The sequence below is a fragment of the Dermacentor albipictus genome, chromosome 6 (genome assembly GCF_038994185.2).
Source record: "Dermacentor albipictus isolate Rhodes 1998 colony chromosome 6, USDA_Dalb.pri_finalv2, whole genome shotgun sequence".
NCBI lineage: Eukaryota > Metazoa > Arthropoda > Arachnida > Ixodida > Ixodidae > Dermacentor > Dermacentor albipictus.
In genome coordinates, this window is record NC_091826.1 from 17511803 (window position 1) to 17530703 (window position 18901).

Consider the following 18901-nt stretch of genomic DNA (forward strand, 5'->3'; position numbering starts at 1 on the left):
TCCTATTTTCTTCAAGATTTCATGGTTTTGTGCGAGAAGCGTAACTTGGGCGAAACATGAATAACGGCTTTGCTTACGGCCAGGAAATGGGGCTTGAAACCAAGGTCCCCGCTTCATATGAAAGTTTCTTTTCTGTCACTTTAATGTCGCAATGTTCTTTAACATCTACGAAAAAAAAATTCACCGACCATTGCGATAATCCATAATGCGAACTTTGAGTGCATTATTCTATGCGTGCATCTCGTGATATATTGAGGCATATAATTCCAGAGAGATATATAGCAGAGTCGGCAGGGGTCGAAAGTCCGATATGCGGGTCAAGCGCGTCGGTTTTTGTGCGCGACTCGTTGAAGGTTCAAGTGTAATCGCTGGCGTCGCTTGGCTTTTAGAAAGTACTAAACAATTTGCGTCGCGCATACAATCAGATTACAAAACAATCGCAAACCGTGACAATGGAAATAAACACGAACGAGACCAAACCGAGCAAACAAAAAGAGCGCCAGCAGGAGCCCGCCGTTCGCAGCTCGCCTCTTTCATCTCCCACAGCGCGTTCACTCTTTCATCTTTCGCTGTTGTGATCTTCCGCTCGGTTACGCCGACGCCACCGCCACCGCTTGCCGCAGGAACGGGCCATTAAGAGATGCGCTCTAAACGATGTTTGTTTGTTTCGGCAGGCACAACAGAAGTCGGTTTATTGCAAATGCATGTTAGAACTTTTTTTTCATTTGTGATTTTTACTAATGGCTTAGTAAAGCGTATGTGACACATGAAATGTAAGAATATGTCCCAAAACGTAATAAGCCGCGAAGTAACATTATTCTAGAACGCTATATCTAAAAGTAGGCACAGCAGCTGCTTACTCACAAGGGAGAAGATTATGAAAATGGCGCGAACTCCACAGGTTCTTTATGTCGCTGATTAACTACATGCGGCACATTGTTGAAGAGCTAACTGCAACCAAACGAAACCTCTGAAGTATCGTCTTTTTGTGTTCGTCCTTGTCCAAATCAAATCAAATCAAAAATTTTATTCATCTTCATTTGGTACATAGGTTTTCATTCCCTGTCCAACCTAAGCACAGCGTGCTTGTTGGTTGTTCAGGCAGCACAGTGAATCATCGAACGTGTACCACAAAACAATGAAGTAAGGCATATTAGTACAGACTAACCATATTATACAAAACTATAGAGACATAATGACTACAACTCGAGCCAAAATTAAAACTAAGTAAAAAATAAATAAAGGACATCATAATACCTTGACAATGAGCCATACGACAACTCACAGAATATCCAAGGAGCAAATCTAGGAAAGCAACCTTCCACATGCAAGAGGCTATCAGTGATTTATCTGCAATGACGAGCACCATTTCCTTATTGATTTAGTCATTTTTCGTTTAGTTTTTAAATTTCCAAGCGCTTCTCCAAGTTCATTAAATATCTGTGGCACGTAATATCCCCTTACTTTTTTCCCGTAATGTGTAAAGCATCGTGGCTTAATGTATGTTTCTGTCTTTCTTAGAGCAACGTTTTTCTTGACAGGTACCTTGAAATCCTTTGCATAGTAATGACGTGTGACCACAGTGTAATAAAATAGTTCACGCATTTCCAGTATGCCAAGCCTATTGTATTGTTCCTCCTTGTCAGCTTGCTGCAGCATAGTTCCGTAGGTTACACTGTTTACTATTCTTTTTCTATGTTTTCTACTATTTTTCTATGTTTACTAAGCTTTTAGGTGAACGTGAAAGTCCACATTGTTTCATTATGATATGATCGCAATAAGTTGGGTGTCATCCATTCCGATAACAGGTCGAGCTCGTGTTTTGAACGACTCGCTGCGACGGGTTAAACATTTTCCTTCGCAGAGGAATTGTAGCCAATTGGTAATGTAAACTTTTGCTTAATTCCAGATCGGTGTTGTGGGACGCACGGGTGCCGGCAAGTCTTCGTTAGTGCTCGCCCTACTGCGCATGCTTAGAGCGTCGGAGGGCCGCATCCTGATCGACAGCGTGGACATAGCGGGAGTGCCCCTCCGGAAACTGCGGCGGAGCATCACCGTCATACCTCAGGTGACCCAACGCCACAAGTGCGCTGCGATTTGGGTCACACATGCCTACATCGATGAGTGGGCACAGATAAAGCGGAGCAAACAGACAAGAAATAGATGTGGGAAGTTTCCGTAGAGCTAGGATGATCGCCAATAACTCTGCTTGAAATATTGGCGTAAAGTCGGGTAGTCGAGGAGAGAAAGACTAATTTAATGATGTCGAAAAAATGCCCCCTCCGGCCTTCTCTTCACTGACAGAAGCATCTGTGGCTATTAATGCATTTATTTGGAGGTTTTCAAGGTGGTCATCTGATAAACCTTTTAGGTAGTGAATAGGTAGGAGCTTAGCGTTATTGGGAAATATATCGCAAAATTCAACACTTAAATTACTGTCGAAGTAGGTAAACTTTGAAAAGCCACATCACGGATTGATATTTGTAATGGCTCTAATAGCTTCTGCACAAAAACCACCTGGGGACAATGCAGTCTGGACCATTGATTGTCAAAGAATGCAGTTGGTTCTCGAATAAAAATATAGTAGGAACGTCTCTGGGGAGGAGCATAGATGTTTAGAAATGTTTGGACTGTCAGTATACGAAATCGAGTTTGAAGAGAAGGCCAGGGATCGCATGTAGTTTATTTTCTTCCTCTATGCTTACGCCTGATACCCACTATACAGCAAGACCAACACATTTTGTACATGGGCATGTTAAGCGTATATATATATATATATATATATATATATATATATATATATATATATATATATATATATATATATATATATATATATATATATATATATATATATAGTCGTGCTATACAAGGCGTCCCAGCTGTGATGTACCAAACAAAAAGGACATAGCTCGACAGAACGAAGCTGATGTTTGCTGTCGCTTGTTGTAGTTACTCAGATATTTTCTTTGCATTCCGCCTAATTATATAATTCATCCTTAGTAATTAATGAAGTTCCCGTATATTACAGTTAGATTAAAGGTGTCAATAACAAATTGTAGCGCCACATGAAAAACTCCCGATACAGCTTTCTGTTGCTCGATACGTGCTCCATTATATTGACCTAATATAATATATATATTACCCTGCAAACTTTTCTTGCAAGACAGGCTTAATAATGAAAGAATATATTTGTTTTGTGTGTTCGGCCATTTCAGCAATATCTGCACAATATGCGGAAAAATAATTTAACTCTTGATATGTATGTATGTATATATATATATATATATATATATATATATATATATATATATATATATATATATATATATATATATATATATATATATATATATATATATATATATATATATATATATATATATATTTCAAAGCTTGCCGTTTAACAAGACAGTGCTCAGTTCACAAACCGCATTCATAGATGTAAGAGCAAAGGTGTAAATGTATGAAAGTTAATAAAAAGCAAACGTATAAAGCACCACTCACGTGTCCAAAATTTTGTTTCGGTGCGGATAACGCACTTTGCACGAGCTCGAAACATGAGAATAAATTTTAATTTGTTCTTGAATTTTTTAATAGAGGTATAGATTGGAGTAAGCCACGTTGATAGAAGGCCGTGTAAAACATGCATCGAAATTGCGTGTGTTGGCGTCGTTAAGCAGCTGCGTTTATGAACATTCAGGATCCCAGCTTGGTGAGGGGAACGCTGCGGATGAACTTGGACCCCACAAACTCGCATTCTGACAGGGAAATTTGGCAGTGCCTGGAGCGAGCCCACTTGGCGAAGCTCGTCTCGAGTGACCCCAAGGGGCTGCTTCTGGAGACGGCAGATGGAGGCAGCAACTTAAGGCAAGTATATGAAGACGCGAATGCAAAACACACTTTCGCTCGGACATGCGGTCAACCAGCCACAGCGTTGCCAGAATGCCGGTCGCAGGGCCGGCAAGAAGCTGCGCATAGCAGACTCTCAAAGAGACCTTGACGAGAATATGGGTAGTGGTTTGATATTTAAGCTTTCCGCTTAGTTTTCTAGAATTCTGTATTGTCATACTTTTAAAATAACTCTTTCTTCTTGGCTTTTGCATCAACGATAATTAAGGGCAGTAGAATGCGAGTCGCTCGGATATTATAACTTCCGCAGTCTTTATTTTTAATTAGCATCTTTAATTCTTGACGAGAGTAGGTAGCACAAGGCCAAGCACAATTCCGCGCGCTCCTTTCCTGGCCGCGGAGGTCGCAATATAATGAGAGCGGAACTGAAAAAAAACGATCGTGTGTATTTTAGGTGAACGTGAAAGAATCACAGCCGTCTGAATATGATCTGGAGCCCCACATTTAGGCACCTCTAATTGCCTGTGCGTTTGTTTGGAGCATTATAAAACGCAATCACTCAACTGAGGCAGCCCTTTCTGTGGTAGAGTTTCCACGCGTACACACCGAGGCTTTATACTCCTGCGCCTCACAATTCCTGTTCCTTCGATATTACTATCTCTTGAGCCAGCTTTTCCAGTCAATTTTCAACGTCGTCTGACTGCGTGACGCATCGGTTGCAGCGTGGGCCAACGGCAGCTGGTGTGCCTTGCGCGGGCTTTGCTTCGAGGAACAAAGATCCTCCTCCTCGACGAGGCCACCTCGCAGATGGACGGGGACACCGACCAGCTCATCCAGGTGGCGCTGAGAGACGCCTTTGCGCAGTGTACGCTATTCACCATCGCGCACCGCCTACACACCGTCCTCGACTACGACCGGTGAGACGCGAACGGCGTGAAGCCACTCCCAAAGCGATCATTTCAGTCGCGATACTAGAATCACCATAGGTGTGACAAAACTAGTTGTTATAGGCACCGCGTTATTGCAACGTGAGTCACTCTGCAAAAGGGAAGTTTTATCTAAAGTATCATTGTGTGACGGTGATACTGGATGGGGTTATCGCAAGAGCGATGCCGTCCGCGGAGAGGGCGGGGGGGGGGGGGGGGGGGGGCGCGTTGGCATTGTGAGAGATGCAAAAGGGCTGTGAACCAAAAGTAAAGAGAGTGTATGATTCATAGCCAAGACAAGCATAGGTCACGAACCCATGTCAGTGGTTCTTTTCTATTACGCCATTCTTTGTATATCCCCGTAGTATGCCGAGTCATTCCCAGATTTTAGGGCTGAGAATCTGACACTTACGCTTCCCAGAATTGATGCGAGCCCTTTGATGAAGAATCTCATTTTGACTGACGAATCTAGATTTATTGGGACAAATTATCAGTACAGTGTCTATTATGACCAAAACATCAGGATTGGCAATTCAGACGCTAATATACCTAGGTTAAATGCAATGAGTTTAGTCAACAGTAACTATTTAAGCTTTCTGTAAATTAATGAAGCAGGTGCGTAGTAACGTCTGTGAGCAATGATTCGAACAGCCTGACGTTGGATGTATTGCAATAGCGCTAGGTGTGACGCATACATTGAACCCCATGTTTGTTGCTTCTTTTGTTTGAGGCTTTTTGCTAAACTTGCCTGCAAGTGCATGCGGAGTTTCATTACTATTTTACCGTGATAGGTTTACTCTATGAAGCTACTTATAGGGAGTTGCCTTTGAAGGTGACTAATGAGGGACCATCGAACTTTGTACCTCCTTCCTACCCGATCTCTCCTACTCTTCTCTTGAAATGAAAGACGCAGAAATAACGAGCTCTGATTAGATGACACAAAGGAAACGTGAGTACTTTTTTGGGGGGGTTGTTGCCAAAAAATGTGCGAAACTGTGTAAACAGCAGTCTTGAGCAGTCAGTGTCAGGCTTTCGCGCTGAATCATTTAATTTTGTTAGCTTCTTGGACGGCGCAGACGAATACGATAAAGCTAAACTTTGCGTGTGCGAAGAATGTGTGTTCACTTTTGGTCTCGGAGTGCGAGAAAGATAACTGCAACATCTCCCTTAATGGCCTTCTCAACGGCAACGAATCTAGCTGGGTGTCGACTGCTTTATTCAGACCAGCCATCGAGGACTCATTTGAGGAACGTCAAATCCACACTCGTGTGCAGCCATTTCTTTTTCGCTCGTGCCTGAATAAGAATCATCATTGTCGGCAAATTCTATTGCAGGAACGATGGTATTGTTGAAAGGTAGTAGTTTGTGTGCTTTCACATTCTTTTGAGCGGCGCTGTCTTCCATTTTTTTACATATTCCCTCATACAGCATCCAATACGAGGAACTTGTTTATTTGCAGAATACTCGTCTTGGAGGATGGCAAGGTCAGAGAATTCGACACTGTGCCATGTCTGCTGTCTGACAAGTCATCGGTGTTCTACAGCATGGCCATCGAAGCTGGTATCAATAGCGCCCGAAGACGACCTGAACTTATCAGCACCACTTTGTGATCGGTTCTTTTTTTGTGTGGTTGTTATTCCGCGCACTTAGCACATGAGGACAAGACAGTGCTGCTTCGCTTGCGCCATTCCTTTTCTCTATCTTGTGCTGGTGGGCGCAATACGCCGATCACGCTTCACAAGCTCGCCCAAACCAACCACCTTAGCAAGCTGTTCACTGCGTTTTCATCGTCATCATCATCATGCGTGCACCACGTCAGGAAGTGGACAAGCCCGCAATGTCATCCGCGACGGGTTGCAGTGGAAGTTCTTATATTGCACATTACAACGTATTTATCTTCCGTGCTCTGAGAGTGCACCAAGCATGCAGCCCTCCGACGAAAGGATCGGTGGCACGTGACCAGCCTCGAGGAGCGGATCCGTCCCTCAGCGTAGGCCGACAGTGATGCAAGAGAGTTGTGCGCATTTGTTGAAGGATTGAGCGTTCTCCGCAATGTGTAGAATTGTGGAGGAGAAATCGTTAAAACTGGTCCTTTAGACCTCGTTCTGGTACCCCGACTCTTAGTAGGCTGATGACCCATTCATATTTTAATAAAGTCTTATCATCACCATCACCTTTCAGTTTTTTTTATTGATATGATATAAGGAGATGTTGGCGCGCAATTTAAGGCGCCGGCTACTCCTTATCTCTTGGGTGGTTCCATCATACATCATTCAGGGTTCACGGTTACATATCAAAAATTCTTTTCACACAAGCACCAGGACTTATAAAGCAACGTTTCCACAGGAAGACTATGGCAAATGTCTCCACACCTATGTAGTCGAAAGTCTCAAAAGTACAAACGATACTGTCGCCTAATAACACATTTTCCAGTCAGCGGGTCAGCGGGTACATACAATATACATGGCAAATGCCTCCACACTTATGTAGTCGAAAGTCCCAAAAGTACAAACGATACTGTCGCCTAATAACACATTGTCTGGTCAGCGGGTGGTATATACATCGTGTAAATATATTAGCACATACAGTCACAGCAGAGCAGTCAACATAACATAATTCCCAAACAGATGGATATATAGAGTGACATTGAAATGAACAGAACAATGAAAGCACTAATAACGTCCAACGATGCCGCTGTCTTCAAAAAAAGTCTTTAGTGCTTTTAAAGCGCTCTTCTGCAAGGCCGTTGTTGGCCAAGGGCCCGAAAGTTTCCTTAAACTGAAAGGTCGGTGGTGTAATTTACTTAGCGCTGATTTAAGTCGGCACCTTGGTGTGTCATGATGTGGGCAATCTAGAAGGAGGTGATATATATTTTCATCTACAAATCCACAATCACATTCGGGGGTTTCCGCTCGGCCAATTCTGTGTAAGAAATGCTTTGTGTAGGCAGTGCCTAGCCTTAATCGATGAATAAGCGTTTCCATAGTTCTATCTAATGACAATGAAAATTTGAATTCAATAAATGGATCAATATGATATAAGTCAGAGCTCTTAGAATTCTGGTCAACCCAAGTGTTTCTAGACATGTTGAAAGACCTTGTTGTTGTCCTTATAATGCAGCGTAATTCATTCTTTGATATTGGGAGCGGAGCCGTATCATCTTTCCCGTGCGCTTGTCGTGCTGCTTCATCGGCTGCTGTGTTGCCAGGAATGGTGCGATGCCCTGGTAGCCACTGGAATGCTATTGCATGTTTCGCTTCACTTGCCTTTGTGAGGTTTTTAAGTGTTTCACATATTATACTGTCGCTGAATGTTTTCCCCTTTCTGCTGCAGAGTGATGTTAGAGCCACCTGTGAATCGCTGAAAATTACCCATTATTGCGATTCTGTTACTGACAATATAAATTTTACCGCACATAGGATTGCGAACAGTTCAGCCGTTGTGGACGAAGTCGCACGATATAACTTAAATGATTCTTGTTTGTTGAGGTGCGGTATAATGAATGATGAAGTTGAAGAGGTTGCTGTACTGGAGCCGTCTCTATAGACGTGTGTGTATCCTGAATACCGCATATATATCTGGTATAGTGCTAGTTGTTGAGCAGCTTGAATGAACATGTCTCTTTTGCTGAATATCCCCTCTACTGACAATTCGATTTTTGGAACTGTAAGCAGCCATGGAGGATATTCGATGTCTGAGTTCCAAAATTCATTTCCTGGCAATATGTGAAGATTTTTTTGAATTTCTATATGAACATAACTTCTATCTCGTTTCATTATGTTTAGATCCAATGGGTGGTTTTTATGCTGGGTTTGAAGACGGAGCCCCTTCCCCTCATCATGCATTCGTCGTAATGTGCCTATTTCAGTGGTTAAGGGAAAGTAAGCACCGCATTTATGGTCAATGCCCAACAGTGGATACACGTCACGAACATCCAGTGCAAGAATAACAACGATTTCGATGATCTAGGAGTATTCTTTCCTCCGTGAAAGAAGAAGCAGAAGAACCACGAGGCTGGGTGAGCCGCGCAGAAGGAAGGGACAAGTGACAACAATATATGAATTAGAAGTCTCATTAGAACGATCGTCCTTATGAAAATTACGCGCGATGAATTCAGCGGGAAAGTAAGCGCCAGAGTGAGCGGCTGCACAGAGCGGTAAGCGTTGCTTTGGCTTCCGGGTCTCCGCTCTCGTGTCTGTGAAAAGTAGCAGCATGATCCCAACAGGCAGCGTGAAGCAAGACCAAGGTGAACACAAAGAAAAGCAAGACGATGGGTCTTCGTCCAATGGTACAGACGTCTGGAAGTCCGGTAAGGAGCCTTGCCCTTCGGCGGGCGCACAAGTTGGCCCTGCCACAGTTGCTGCCCAGCCGAACAAAACAGTCACAGCTAGTCAAGAGCCAGTCGGAAGCGGAGCCTCTGAAATGTCGATGGCCTCCGTGTCATTGGCGCTGGACGCATCCTCATCGGGACGACGGCAATCGGAAGCTGCGATGCCATCCTCCGAAGGGTCAGAACCGCTTCCGGACGTCGTGAGTGACGCGTCGCAGACGTCGGACTCAGCGTACGCCTCGTACAGGTCGCTCAACCTCCGGTACGCGCCAAGCAGAAGGCAGCAGGCGCAGCCGTCCAGTCCGACGCTTGAGCTGCCTTCTCCCGACTCCATTGTTGGTTCACCGAGCACCGGTCAAGAAGCACCCGCAACACCACTGTCCCTGCAGCAAGCGCAGGTCCCGAGGTTCTGGTCTGTTCTGGCCCATCTCGCACACTTCCTCTGTCTCCAAGAGAATAGGCCGGGCATAGAACTCGTCCGCAGTGCTGACCAAGCTGACGCCATGCAGAGCTTTAAACGAGAGGCTCGAGAGCCCACGATGTCTGCAAGGTTGGTTCAACAGGCCGGCGGGAGGTTTCCTTCGAAGCAAGTGAACGATGAGGACGGGACACACGTGGAGTCGCGCACTTTGCTTCTTCCGTGGAGCCACAAGTCCCGAAGGCTCGATCAGATGGGCGGGATGTGCGAAGCCACCGAATATTTGTTGCCACCTTCAAGTCCCGTAACTCCTTCGTCGCCCATGATGGACTCTCAAGCACAGGCCGCCTTTTCCGCGGATTCAGAGTACGGCGACACGTGCCCCGCACCCCGTATCCCGTGGTTCACGCTCTTCGTCACATGGCTTCAGGTGTGGGCGCACTGGAAATTCCTTCACAAGTACTACCCCGAACGGTGCGCCAGCGTCGACACCATCATTGAAGAAGGCCACTGGGAACGGGCGCTGTTCGCCGCCTTCCATCATACGAGCGCCATGCACCTCTTGTTCAACCTGATGTCGTTCTTCACCAGTGGCCTCATCCTCGAAGCAGCCCTGGGAACTGCGCACTTCGGCGCCGTCTTTGCGGCGCTCGTGGCTTTAGTAGGATTGGTGCACACCTGTGTCAACCTGATCGTATGCAAATACGCCTCAGTGCTACCGCTGCATACAGTCTGCGCACACACGTTCGCAGGCGTCACTGTAGCCGCCGATATACTTACCCGGACTCACATCGGAAGATCGACGATCCGCTACGGCAGCTACGAGTTCGAGTATCTAGATTGCTGGGCTCTGTTGGCTGAGATGTTCGTGCTGGGTGGGATTTCGGTGGACAATCTTCTACCTATGGCGAGTGGGCTCTTGGTTGGCGGTTTCCTGGCCACGACGAAACTGGGAAGGTTTATCATACGGTGAGATTGTGTTCTTCAAATGCGCATTTCACACGTTAGGCGTTAACGTGTTGAAAGTGTCCGACGCGATATACACATCGATGACGTTTCTCGCACGATCATTATTACGTGCGAGTGCAAACGGTGGGTGTTTGTCGCTCTACAGGCACGGGGGTTCTTAATGTAACGTCACACACGCCATTTTGGGAGACTACTGATAGCTTACAAGGGCATGTGGAGATAAGCGATTCGTTGTAACAGGTATACCTCACAGGATTTCTGTTCTTAAACAAGCAAGACGCAATTTCCTAGGACTAAAGGAACTAAAGTTTAGGCGTTAGATACTGAACGTACTGCTTCAGCGCTTAATGAAGCTCGTGTTGTGACCAGTAGTAGGCGTGTGTCAACAGGACTTGCAACCCAGAGAGCTTGCGTAACATAATTTCCTGCACGACGCCGACAAACAAATGTAAATTCCGTGAAAAACATTAAAAAATGGCTGTGGCTTAGGTAAGGTTAAGCCCAGGATGCGAAGCATACTAGCCTTTATTTTAGTTGTTGAACCACTGTTTAGCCTGGTGAACTGCTGTTGCTTGGCTATATTTGGTTCGGCTAGACGAAGAAACAACTCATGCATTACTGCTTCGCCTTCAAGAGTGGAACGCGACAGCGTTCCCGTCGACCCGCCAAGGGGTGTAAGACAATGGGCTACAGGGCAGCGACTACGCGCCCCGCATTGGACGCGGTGAGCGTCGAGCAAAGCAGCGTTCGGCGCGGCAACGAAATGTGCGCCTGAGCAAGAGACGCACGCCTTAGAAACAGCTCGTTTCTAAGGCAACACCGCATTCACTAGAGGCGCTTTTGTACCGCTTTGAAGCATCGTACTCGTGGCTCAGTGGTAGCGTCTCCGTCCCACACTCCGGAGACCCTGGTTCGATTCCCACCCAGCCCGTCTTGCAAGAGTTGAGCCAAAGCCACTTCTCCTCTGTCGTGACGTCACGGTGTCACGTGGTTTCAAGGCGACACCGCCGCGCCTGAGGAGCTGGGTTGAGCTCTCGTAATATGCTTCGCATAATATCAAAGTACTAAGCTGGCTATGACATAACGAACAGTTCATGAATATTGCATCTGAACACAAACATGCATTCACTCACCCAGTCACTGCACCTGATGCCAACAGCCAAAGCGCGCGATTTCACCATGAGAATCTGAGGATTATACCTTTGTAACAAACCCTTTATTATAGGCAAATGCAAGTTTTACAAACGATTTGCTGAACCTGAGTTTTATCGATGATGGTGCCAGATGTGATTGTGAAATTGTACGTACACAAATGATTTCTACGCGCACACTTGATGTTAGGAGTACATCGTCAATACCGAAGCAATCATGACATTCATACTACACAGGCGTATGTGCTGCTTAATTGGGGACAAGTTTACAAATCTGCGAAAGTCTGCGGCCGCCTGCAGTGTCACTTTGTTTACGAGCGTTGCCTCTCAAAAACTACAAATACTAATGACATGTTTTAAACGTCCGATCTATATGAAGCCTTATTTTGCACATCGACCCAAGCTGAAGATAAATCAAGAAGCGTGGTCCACGCTGAACAAGACTTTCGACTGCGACCATTACTTTATCAATACGGACTGACGTCAGCATCCTTCTTTACGTCCTGCACAACCTTCTTTCTCATTGATCTAACTAACGCGAAACTAAGCGCCAATAAATTAGGAAAGGACGCTTTGAACAGGCATGGATGGCTGCTAGACCTTATAATTAATCTTAGGCCGCGACTTAGATATAAACTGCTTCAAACGTAATTGTGGCTACGACAGACCTTAATTATTGTAGTCATGGCGAAGTGTCTCGTTATTTTTTCGCATGCCTGTGTGTATAAAGTCATTGAAAACACAACGCATAGCGTTGCCTGAGTTACCAGCGATAGTGACATCCGCAATGTATACGCTTTCAAGAACACTTACCCTATACGGAACTACGTATCTCTGCAGTGTACGTCCCTCCCGGCGGCACGTGAATCTATGCGTTATACCGTGGGCACCCGTTACGTATATCTTCTCTGCGTCCATCATTGCTGCCTACATCTATGGGCCATACGCCAACCACACGGCCACAGCGCAGCCGATGTTGGCTTTCCAATATCCCATCTGGCAACTGCCCGTTCTCCCAGCACTGTACTTACCCAACCTGTTTCAACTGGTCTACGTCACCCTTTCCCTACTGCCAGTAGGCGTGGAGCTGGAACGAGACCTTGGCCATTTAAGGTATGTGCCACCTGCAGTGGTCGTTTAGTGGCTGTGGCTCTGGCGTGGCTAAGCACGTGGTCACGTGATCGAACCCCGAACACTACGGCCGCATTTCTATGGAGTGGAAATCCAATAACGCCCGTATATCTTGCATATAGGTACATGTTAGAGAACCGCGGTTTGTCAAAATTATTCCTGACTCCTCCACTACGGCGTGCCTGATATTTAGATCGTAGTTTTGCACGTCAAAAGCCAGAATTAAATTAACTAATGCAGGCATGGGCTAACAAATTATACAAGAAATGTAATTATTTATTCTTTATCAATAAATTTTAATCACTTAACCTGAAGGCGTTAGACGAAGTGGGTTACGAGCTCGAAAAAAGTAAGTGTGTTCTCATGGACTGAAGCATTACTGCGAATCGGCCTAGTTCGAACATATTCATTTAATAATAAAGAACAAGCAAATTTGCTTATTGGACGCTGGATTCCACTAAGTGCTAGTTTATGCCAAAAAGAAATGGCGCACAGATAGGTTTACTCTGGCCGGATATTCCTGGATATTGCACAGAGTATTGGAACGCGCCTATATATGGCTTGATTATTCTGAATAACCGCCATTACCAATTCCGGTTTCCCTCTATATATAATCATCATCATCACCATCATCATCATCGTCAGCATCATCATTCTGGTTACGCCCACTGCAGGGTAACGGCCTCTCCCATGTTCTCCAACTAGCCCAGTCATGTACTAATTGTGGCCATGTTGTCCCTGCAAAATTCTTAATCTCATCCGCCCACCTAACTTTCTGCCGTCCCCTGCTATGCTTCCCTTCCCTTGGAATCCAGTCCCTAACCCTTAATGACAATCAATTATCTTCCCTCCTCATTACATGTCCTGCCCATGCCCATTTATTTTTCTTGATTTCAACTAAGATGTCATTAACTCGCGTTTGTTCCCTCACCCAATCTGCTCTTTTCTTATACCTTAATGTTACACCTATCATTCTTCTTTCCATAGCTCGTTGCGTCGTCCTCTATTTAGGTAGAACCATTTTCGTAAGTCTCCAGGTTTCTGCCCCGTACGTGAGTACTGGTAAGACGCAGCTGTTATACACTTTTCGCTTGAGGGATAATGGCAACCTGCTGTTCATAATCTGAGAATGTCTGCCAGACGCACCCCAGATCATTCTTATTCTTCTGATTATTTCAGTCTCATTATCCGGATCTGCGGTCACTAGCTGTCCTAAGTAGATGTATTCCCTTACCACTTCCAGTGCCTAACTACCTATCGTAAACTGCTGTTCTCTTCCGAGACTGTTAAACATTACTTTCGTTTTCTGCAGATTAATTTTTAGACCCACTCTTCTGCTTTGCCTCTCCAGGTCAGTGAGCATGCATTGCAATTGGTCTCCCGAGTTACTAAGCAAGGCAATATCATCAGCGAATCGCAAGCTACTAAGGTATTCTCCATTAACACTTATACCCAATTCTTCCGAATTCAGGTCTCTGAATACCTCCTGTAAATACGCTGTGAATAGCATTGGAGAGAGCGTATCTCCCTGCCTGATGCCTTTCTTTATTGGGATTTTGTTGCTTTCTTTATCGAGCACTACGGTGGCTGTGGAGCCGCTATACGCGACGTGCACGCCGATGGCCGCGCCACTGGTGGCGGCCTTGCGCAGAACGCACGGGAGAGGAGCGAGCCGCGCGCCGTAGTACGCCGTAGTTTGTTGCGACGCTGATAGTGCTTCTCCGTCTTATTTGTGTTTTCAGAGCAGAATAGGCAACACCCTTCGCATGTGTGGGATGGCCAAAGCTTCCGATAAATGTGGAATTAGAATTGTTGCAGGGTGGGGGGCTCAAATACCGGCGAAAACGTGCCGGCGATACGGTTCTAATTATTCCCCGCAAAGCCTCATCAGCAGGAGCAACGGTGGCGATGGATCGTCGCTTCGTCGCAAAATTCCTTGTTCTCATCCTTTCCTTTGTCGTTTCGGTGTTTTTTTCTTTTTTATTATTATTTTTTTACTCGATTGTAGTTAGACGCGTAAGCGACGAAGTTCGTCTGCAGTGCAACATGCGGTTTTAAGGCATTTCGCTAAAGTTCGGAATGCCGTTTGCCGCTTATATTGTTTTCCGGTTCTTTACCGCGTTGGGCTAGCTAGGCAGCACGACTGCATGATCGCATTGTGCTGTATATGAAAGCTACAGAAGTTTGCAAGAACTGAAATTGTTAGCTTTATGTGGCCCGGTAAATCCTCGCACCAGCTGTCGCGCACTTCATGTTTTTACATATATTTTATGTGTGGTTTCGCACATGTTTAACTGTTGCTAGTTGCTTCATGCATAACTCTTGATTCTTTTGAGCTGCGAGGTTTCCACCCTGCCTCGTTTGTAAAGGGTATAAATCACGCTGTGTCTTATCGGAATGACACCAAGCAAGTGCTTCTTTAACAGCTTTATTCATTTCTCCCGAGGGCACCTTAGATATTGTGGTTTCTTGGTAAATCTGTTTAGAAAATAGGTAGCTCAGGGCGAGAATTGCTAATAGTTGCTGCATATGGTATTTTTGTTCCATTTTTCGCTGATCCATTTCTCGCTGAAAAGTTGGCGTCCCGTTTGGGAAGTCATCACACATCGATGCTGCCTGAGCAGACTTAACACACCGAGTGATTTGTTTGTTTCACAACGTAGTCGCTTCTTGCAAGTGGATTTTGTACTCAACTGAATTATTTCTTATTATGCTTACGCCGCATAGGCCTAAACCCGGCCTTGCGCCAGCGCTGGATCTAATTTCACTGGCGCTGCTATGCCTTTAAGTATATCATGTGGCACCTCTCTCTAGTAACATTTAAAAAAAGTACTGCAAAGTTAGTCAGACTATAGCTTTGTACGTTTCCAAGCAGCTCCCTTAGGGAATTTAAAATTGCAAAAACTGCAGCGCGAACGGCAATTCATCGGCGGTACAGCGCTAACACGTGCTTTTATTAACCCGTGCGTTTGGTGGTTTCTTTGACTATAGTGTACGCGTTTCTATCAATAAATTCGCAATTATTCTTCTTCAGGCGACTTTCACTACACTTATTCGTCGGCGTCACATGTATTCATCGGCAGAAAAATCACAACGGCATATGCAAACATCGCACCGTGCGGATTTGTTATCTAAGTATGCACTAACGACGGGTGCTTATTATTGAGGTACAGAAGCACCATTACGGCAAGGGTAGAATAAAAAAAAACACGGTCGAGACATCGCATCAGTAAACAAAATTTGTCGGCTAGTTTACATGAGCTCCACTTCATGTAAATGGTCTTCTTGGCGTTTGTCTGCGGGACGCACCTGGCGCGTATGTGGACCATGTTGCCCCAAACACCGGTAACGTCTTGTTCATACCCGCACCCACAGAGGTCTGCGTCTTCCCTACAGCTGTCACCGCAGAAGAAGCAGTCTGGCGCCCGAACAAAGGACAAATCGCAGCCGCGAACTTCAGTCACCCTTGCTGCAAAGCGTTGTCGTCTGCTACTGCTCCCGCGCGTATTGTTGGAAGCGCCCGCTAGGTGGCTATCAGTGGTGCCTCTATAGGCGGTGCACGAGGCCAATGCAGCCGTTACACACACACACACACACACACACACACACACACACACACACACACACACACACACACACACACACACACACACACACATATATATATATATATATATATATATATATATATATATATATATATATATATATATATATATATATATATATACGGTATAATACTTTTACTCGCATTTACTTCCACGGCATGAAATTAGTTTCTAAATGAACCTTTTTACTTCGTTTACGAGCCCTCACAGGCTTTGCTGATCATGGCTGGGTGTTGGTGTCTGGCCAAACTGCACCCTCGCCGCACAACACTACCATTTTTACTACCCTTACAGTTGTGCTGGCTGAAGTGCTTGTTTTTTACGGACTTATTCACTGATAAAACAATCGATATTTAAATATATTTATTGCAACCTATACATTTCACCAAACGCACAATTGCTTCAATCCAGCAAACAATTCTACGCCTATTAGGGTTTGGAGCTTGGCGTGCCTGATTGGTCGGTAATTCGCCGCATAGCGTGAACCTTACCGTTGCACTATATCCAGCATCGCCCTGCTCTAGTTGGCGCACCGACCCTGGATGTAGTGTCATAGCAAAGGAGGCCCATTACAGAGACAGTGCAATGCGCGTCACGCAAATAAAGCGGCTGGGGTATTGTTGCCTGCATGGGCGGGGAGGTAATCGCAAATGGTGTAAGCTAGATGCTCTGCAGAATTTGTGATTGTTGTAAAGAATAGACAGCGTAGTCACTATTACTTCTATAAGTTCACTTATCTGTCTCTCTGCTATTTTGGGACATTATGAAAAACCTCAGTTATTTGGAAGTCTTTTACAGTAAACTGAGTGTCGAAGCAACTGCCTGAAGGACAACTGACTCTAGGACCTCTAGGCGAACTTTTGTAGCCCTCTTAAAGCTCTGAAGCTGTATTGGCACACATACAAAACAAAATAAAACAAAAAAGACTTCGCATGTAAGATTTCTTCGTAAGACCGAATGACAATGTGATATTGAACGTATTATTAAGGAAGGCATGCTGCCACTGACATGTATCATTTGCGAACGAAAATCAGCATAAATTTCGCGCCTGAACTTCGGTAGGGCTAGAGGCCGGTGCTGGTTCTCACAATGCCCAGATCATCAATGTCCAAATTGTCACAATATCCAGCGCAGAAAATTTCATAAGTTGTTCGGCACGCTACCTCACGACGGTTCCCGCTGCAGGCACAGATCGTTCAGAATTTTGCCGATGCTGCATGTTTGCTGCCAGAAATGCCGTGTGGATTTGGCACGCTCTCCTTAGAGATCAAAATGAAACTGCTTGTTCTTCTTCGTTCAGTAAGTGTAATTCACACAAACAAAAAAGTAAGTTGTTGGAGCAACTGCTTGTTCATCAGGTTTATCTTTGGTGGATTCCGCAGCAAGGATTTTAATATAACAAACATAAAAAAGTGTACGTTTATCACACATAACAAATCCCTCTGGGATACCTGTAGCTGCATACCCATTTCAGGGGGGCATATTTACGTAGAGATTCTAACTAGGCGTATGGTGTGCTCTTCGGTTTCAAATCAGGCCGCGCACTTTCCGGGGCAGGACAGCTGTTAGACACAAATGCACGTGATGTGCAAAACACGGCGCGTTTATTTTCACACATGATGCATTAATTGCCCGTTTACGACTGGGCCATCACACTTCTAACGCATCTTCGCGAGAAATGGGGAATAATTTTAGTGCGGACCCTAAAGAGTCTCTACGCGCTACCTTTGCTTCAGGTTTATGTGCGAGGTCACCGGGCTACTGCTGGGGGTCAACTTGATTCTCAACGGCTTGACCTGCGCGGCCTGGGAGCACGTGATCGTCCACCACACCGATCAACCACCACCGGCCGCGCATTCCGCGTCCTGCGGCTGTGGTCTTGTCGGTGTCCTGCTGGCCCTGAAGATCGTGCATCGCGATAGGAACAACGGCCATCGCAACCGCTACCAGATGGCGTCGTTTTCCGTGCCTCTGCCCTTCTGGATTGGCCTGCTCATAGACTTCGCGCACATGTGCTGCTACATGCCACCCGGTTCTTCAGTCGGACACGTCACCGGCGTTCTTCTCGGCCTCGCAGTCGCCAACATCAAGAGCGAGAACTTCGCGAACTGCATTCCGGGCGTCGGAAGTCCTTCGGCCCCTAGGACGCCCCGAGAAACCGCAGACGCAGTACCAGGGGCTTTGGGAAGCTATGCTTCACGGATAAGGCGTTCCCTGATTGGAATGATTAACCACGTGACTTGACGTCTACTCGAGATTAATAAGGAGCCGATAAGGAAACAAGAAATCGCCCTCGTGGTGACTGCCTCGTAGCCACCGCGGTTAATTTGCCACCTAGGGCAAAATACATTCGGCAAAAAAGTACATAGACACCGACCATGGAGGCGTGGATAGGGCCTCCACAGGAACTTACTTAGCTGAACCTATTTCGAATTCTTCGCAACGTAGAAATCGGCCTCGGTAATGTTGGTCAATTGTTTATGCGCTCAGTGTTGAACTCGCAACCATGGTAAAGA

General features: G+C 45.6%; 2 protein-coding genes across 3 annotated transcripts in view; both read left to right on the top strand.

The window, feature by feature from the left end:
* Positions 1–6952, top strand: part of LOC135914462 (ATP-binding cassette sub-family C member 2-like) — a 62939-nt gene extending 55987 nt beyond the window's left edge. For both annotated transcript variants that reach the window (XM_065447326.2, XM_065447327.2), the window contains 4 exons: positions 1910–2068; positions 3704–3870; positions 4575–4769; positions 6238–6952. In XM_065447326.2, coding sequence (XP_065303398.2) covers positions 1910–2068; positions 3704–3870; positions 4575–4769; positions 6238–6388 — 672 coding nt within the window. In that variant the 3' untranslated portion in view covers positions 6389–6952. The remainder of the gene's footprint in view (positions 1–1909; positions 2069–3703; positions 3871–4574; positions 4770–6237) is intronic.
* Positions 6953–8747: 1795 nt separating this feature from the next.
* On the top strand, positions 8748–18718 carry LOC135914463 (uncharacterized). Its single transcript, XM_065447328.2, has 3 exons — positions 8748–10495; positions 12487–12759; positions 18122–18718. Exons 1-3 carry the CDS (start codon positions 8991–8993, stop codon positions 18627–18629), a joined length of 2286 nt encoding a protein of 761 aa, XP_065303400.2. The 5' UTR covers positions 8748–8990; the 3' UTR covers positions 18630–18718.
* Positions 18719–18901: the final 183 nt, after the last annotated feature.

Bases quoted from the DNA above. Each gene is read 5' to 3' on its own strand.
- LOC135914463 (XM_065447328.2), top strand. From the start codon at position 8,991: ATGATCCCAACAGGCAGCGTGAAGCAAGACCAAGGTGAACACAAAGAA. The intron at 10,496-12,486 runs GTGAGATTGTGT...GTATCTCTGCAG, and splicing joins CTGGGAAGGTTTATCATACG to TGTACGTCCCTCCCGGCGGC. The intron at 12,760-18,121 runs GTATGTGCCACC...CCTTTGCTTCAG, and splicing joins CGAGACCTTGGCCATTTAAG to GTTTATGTGCGAGGTCACCG.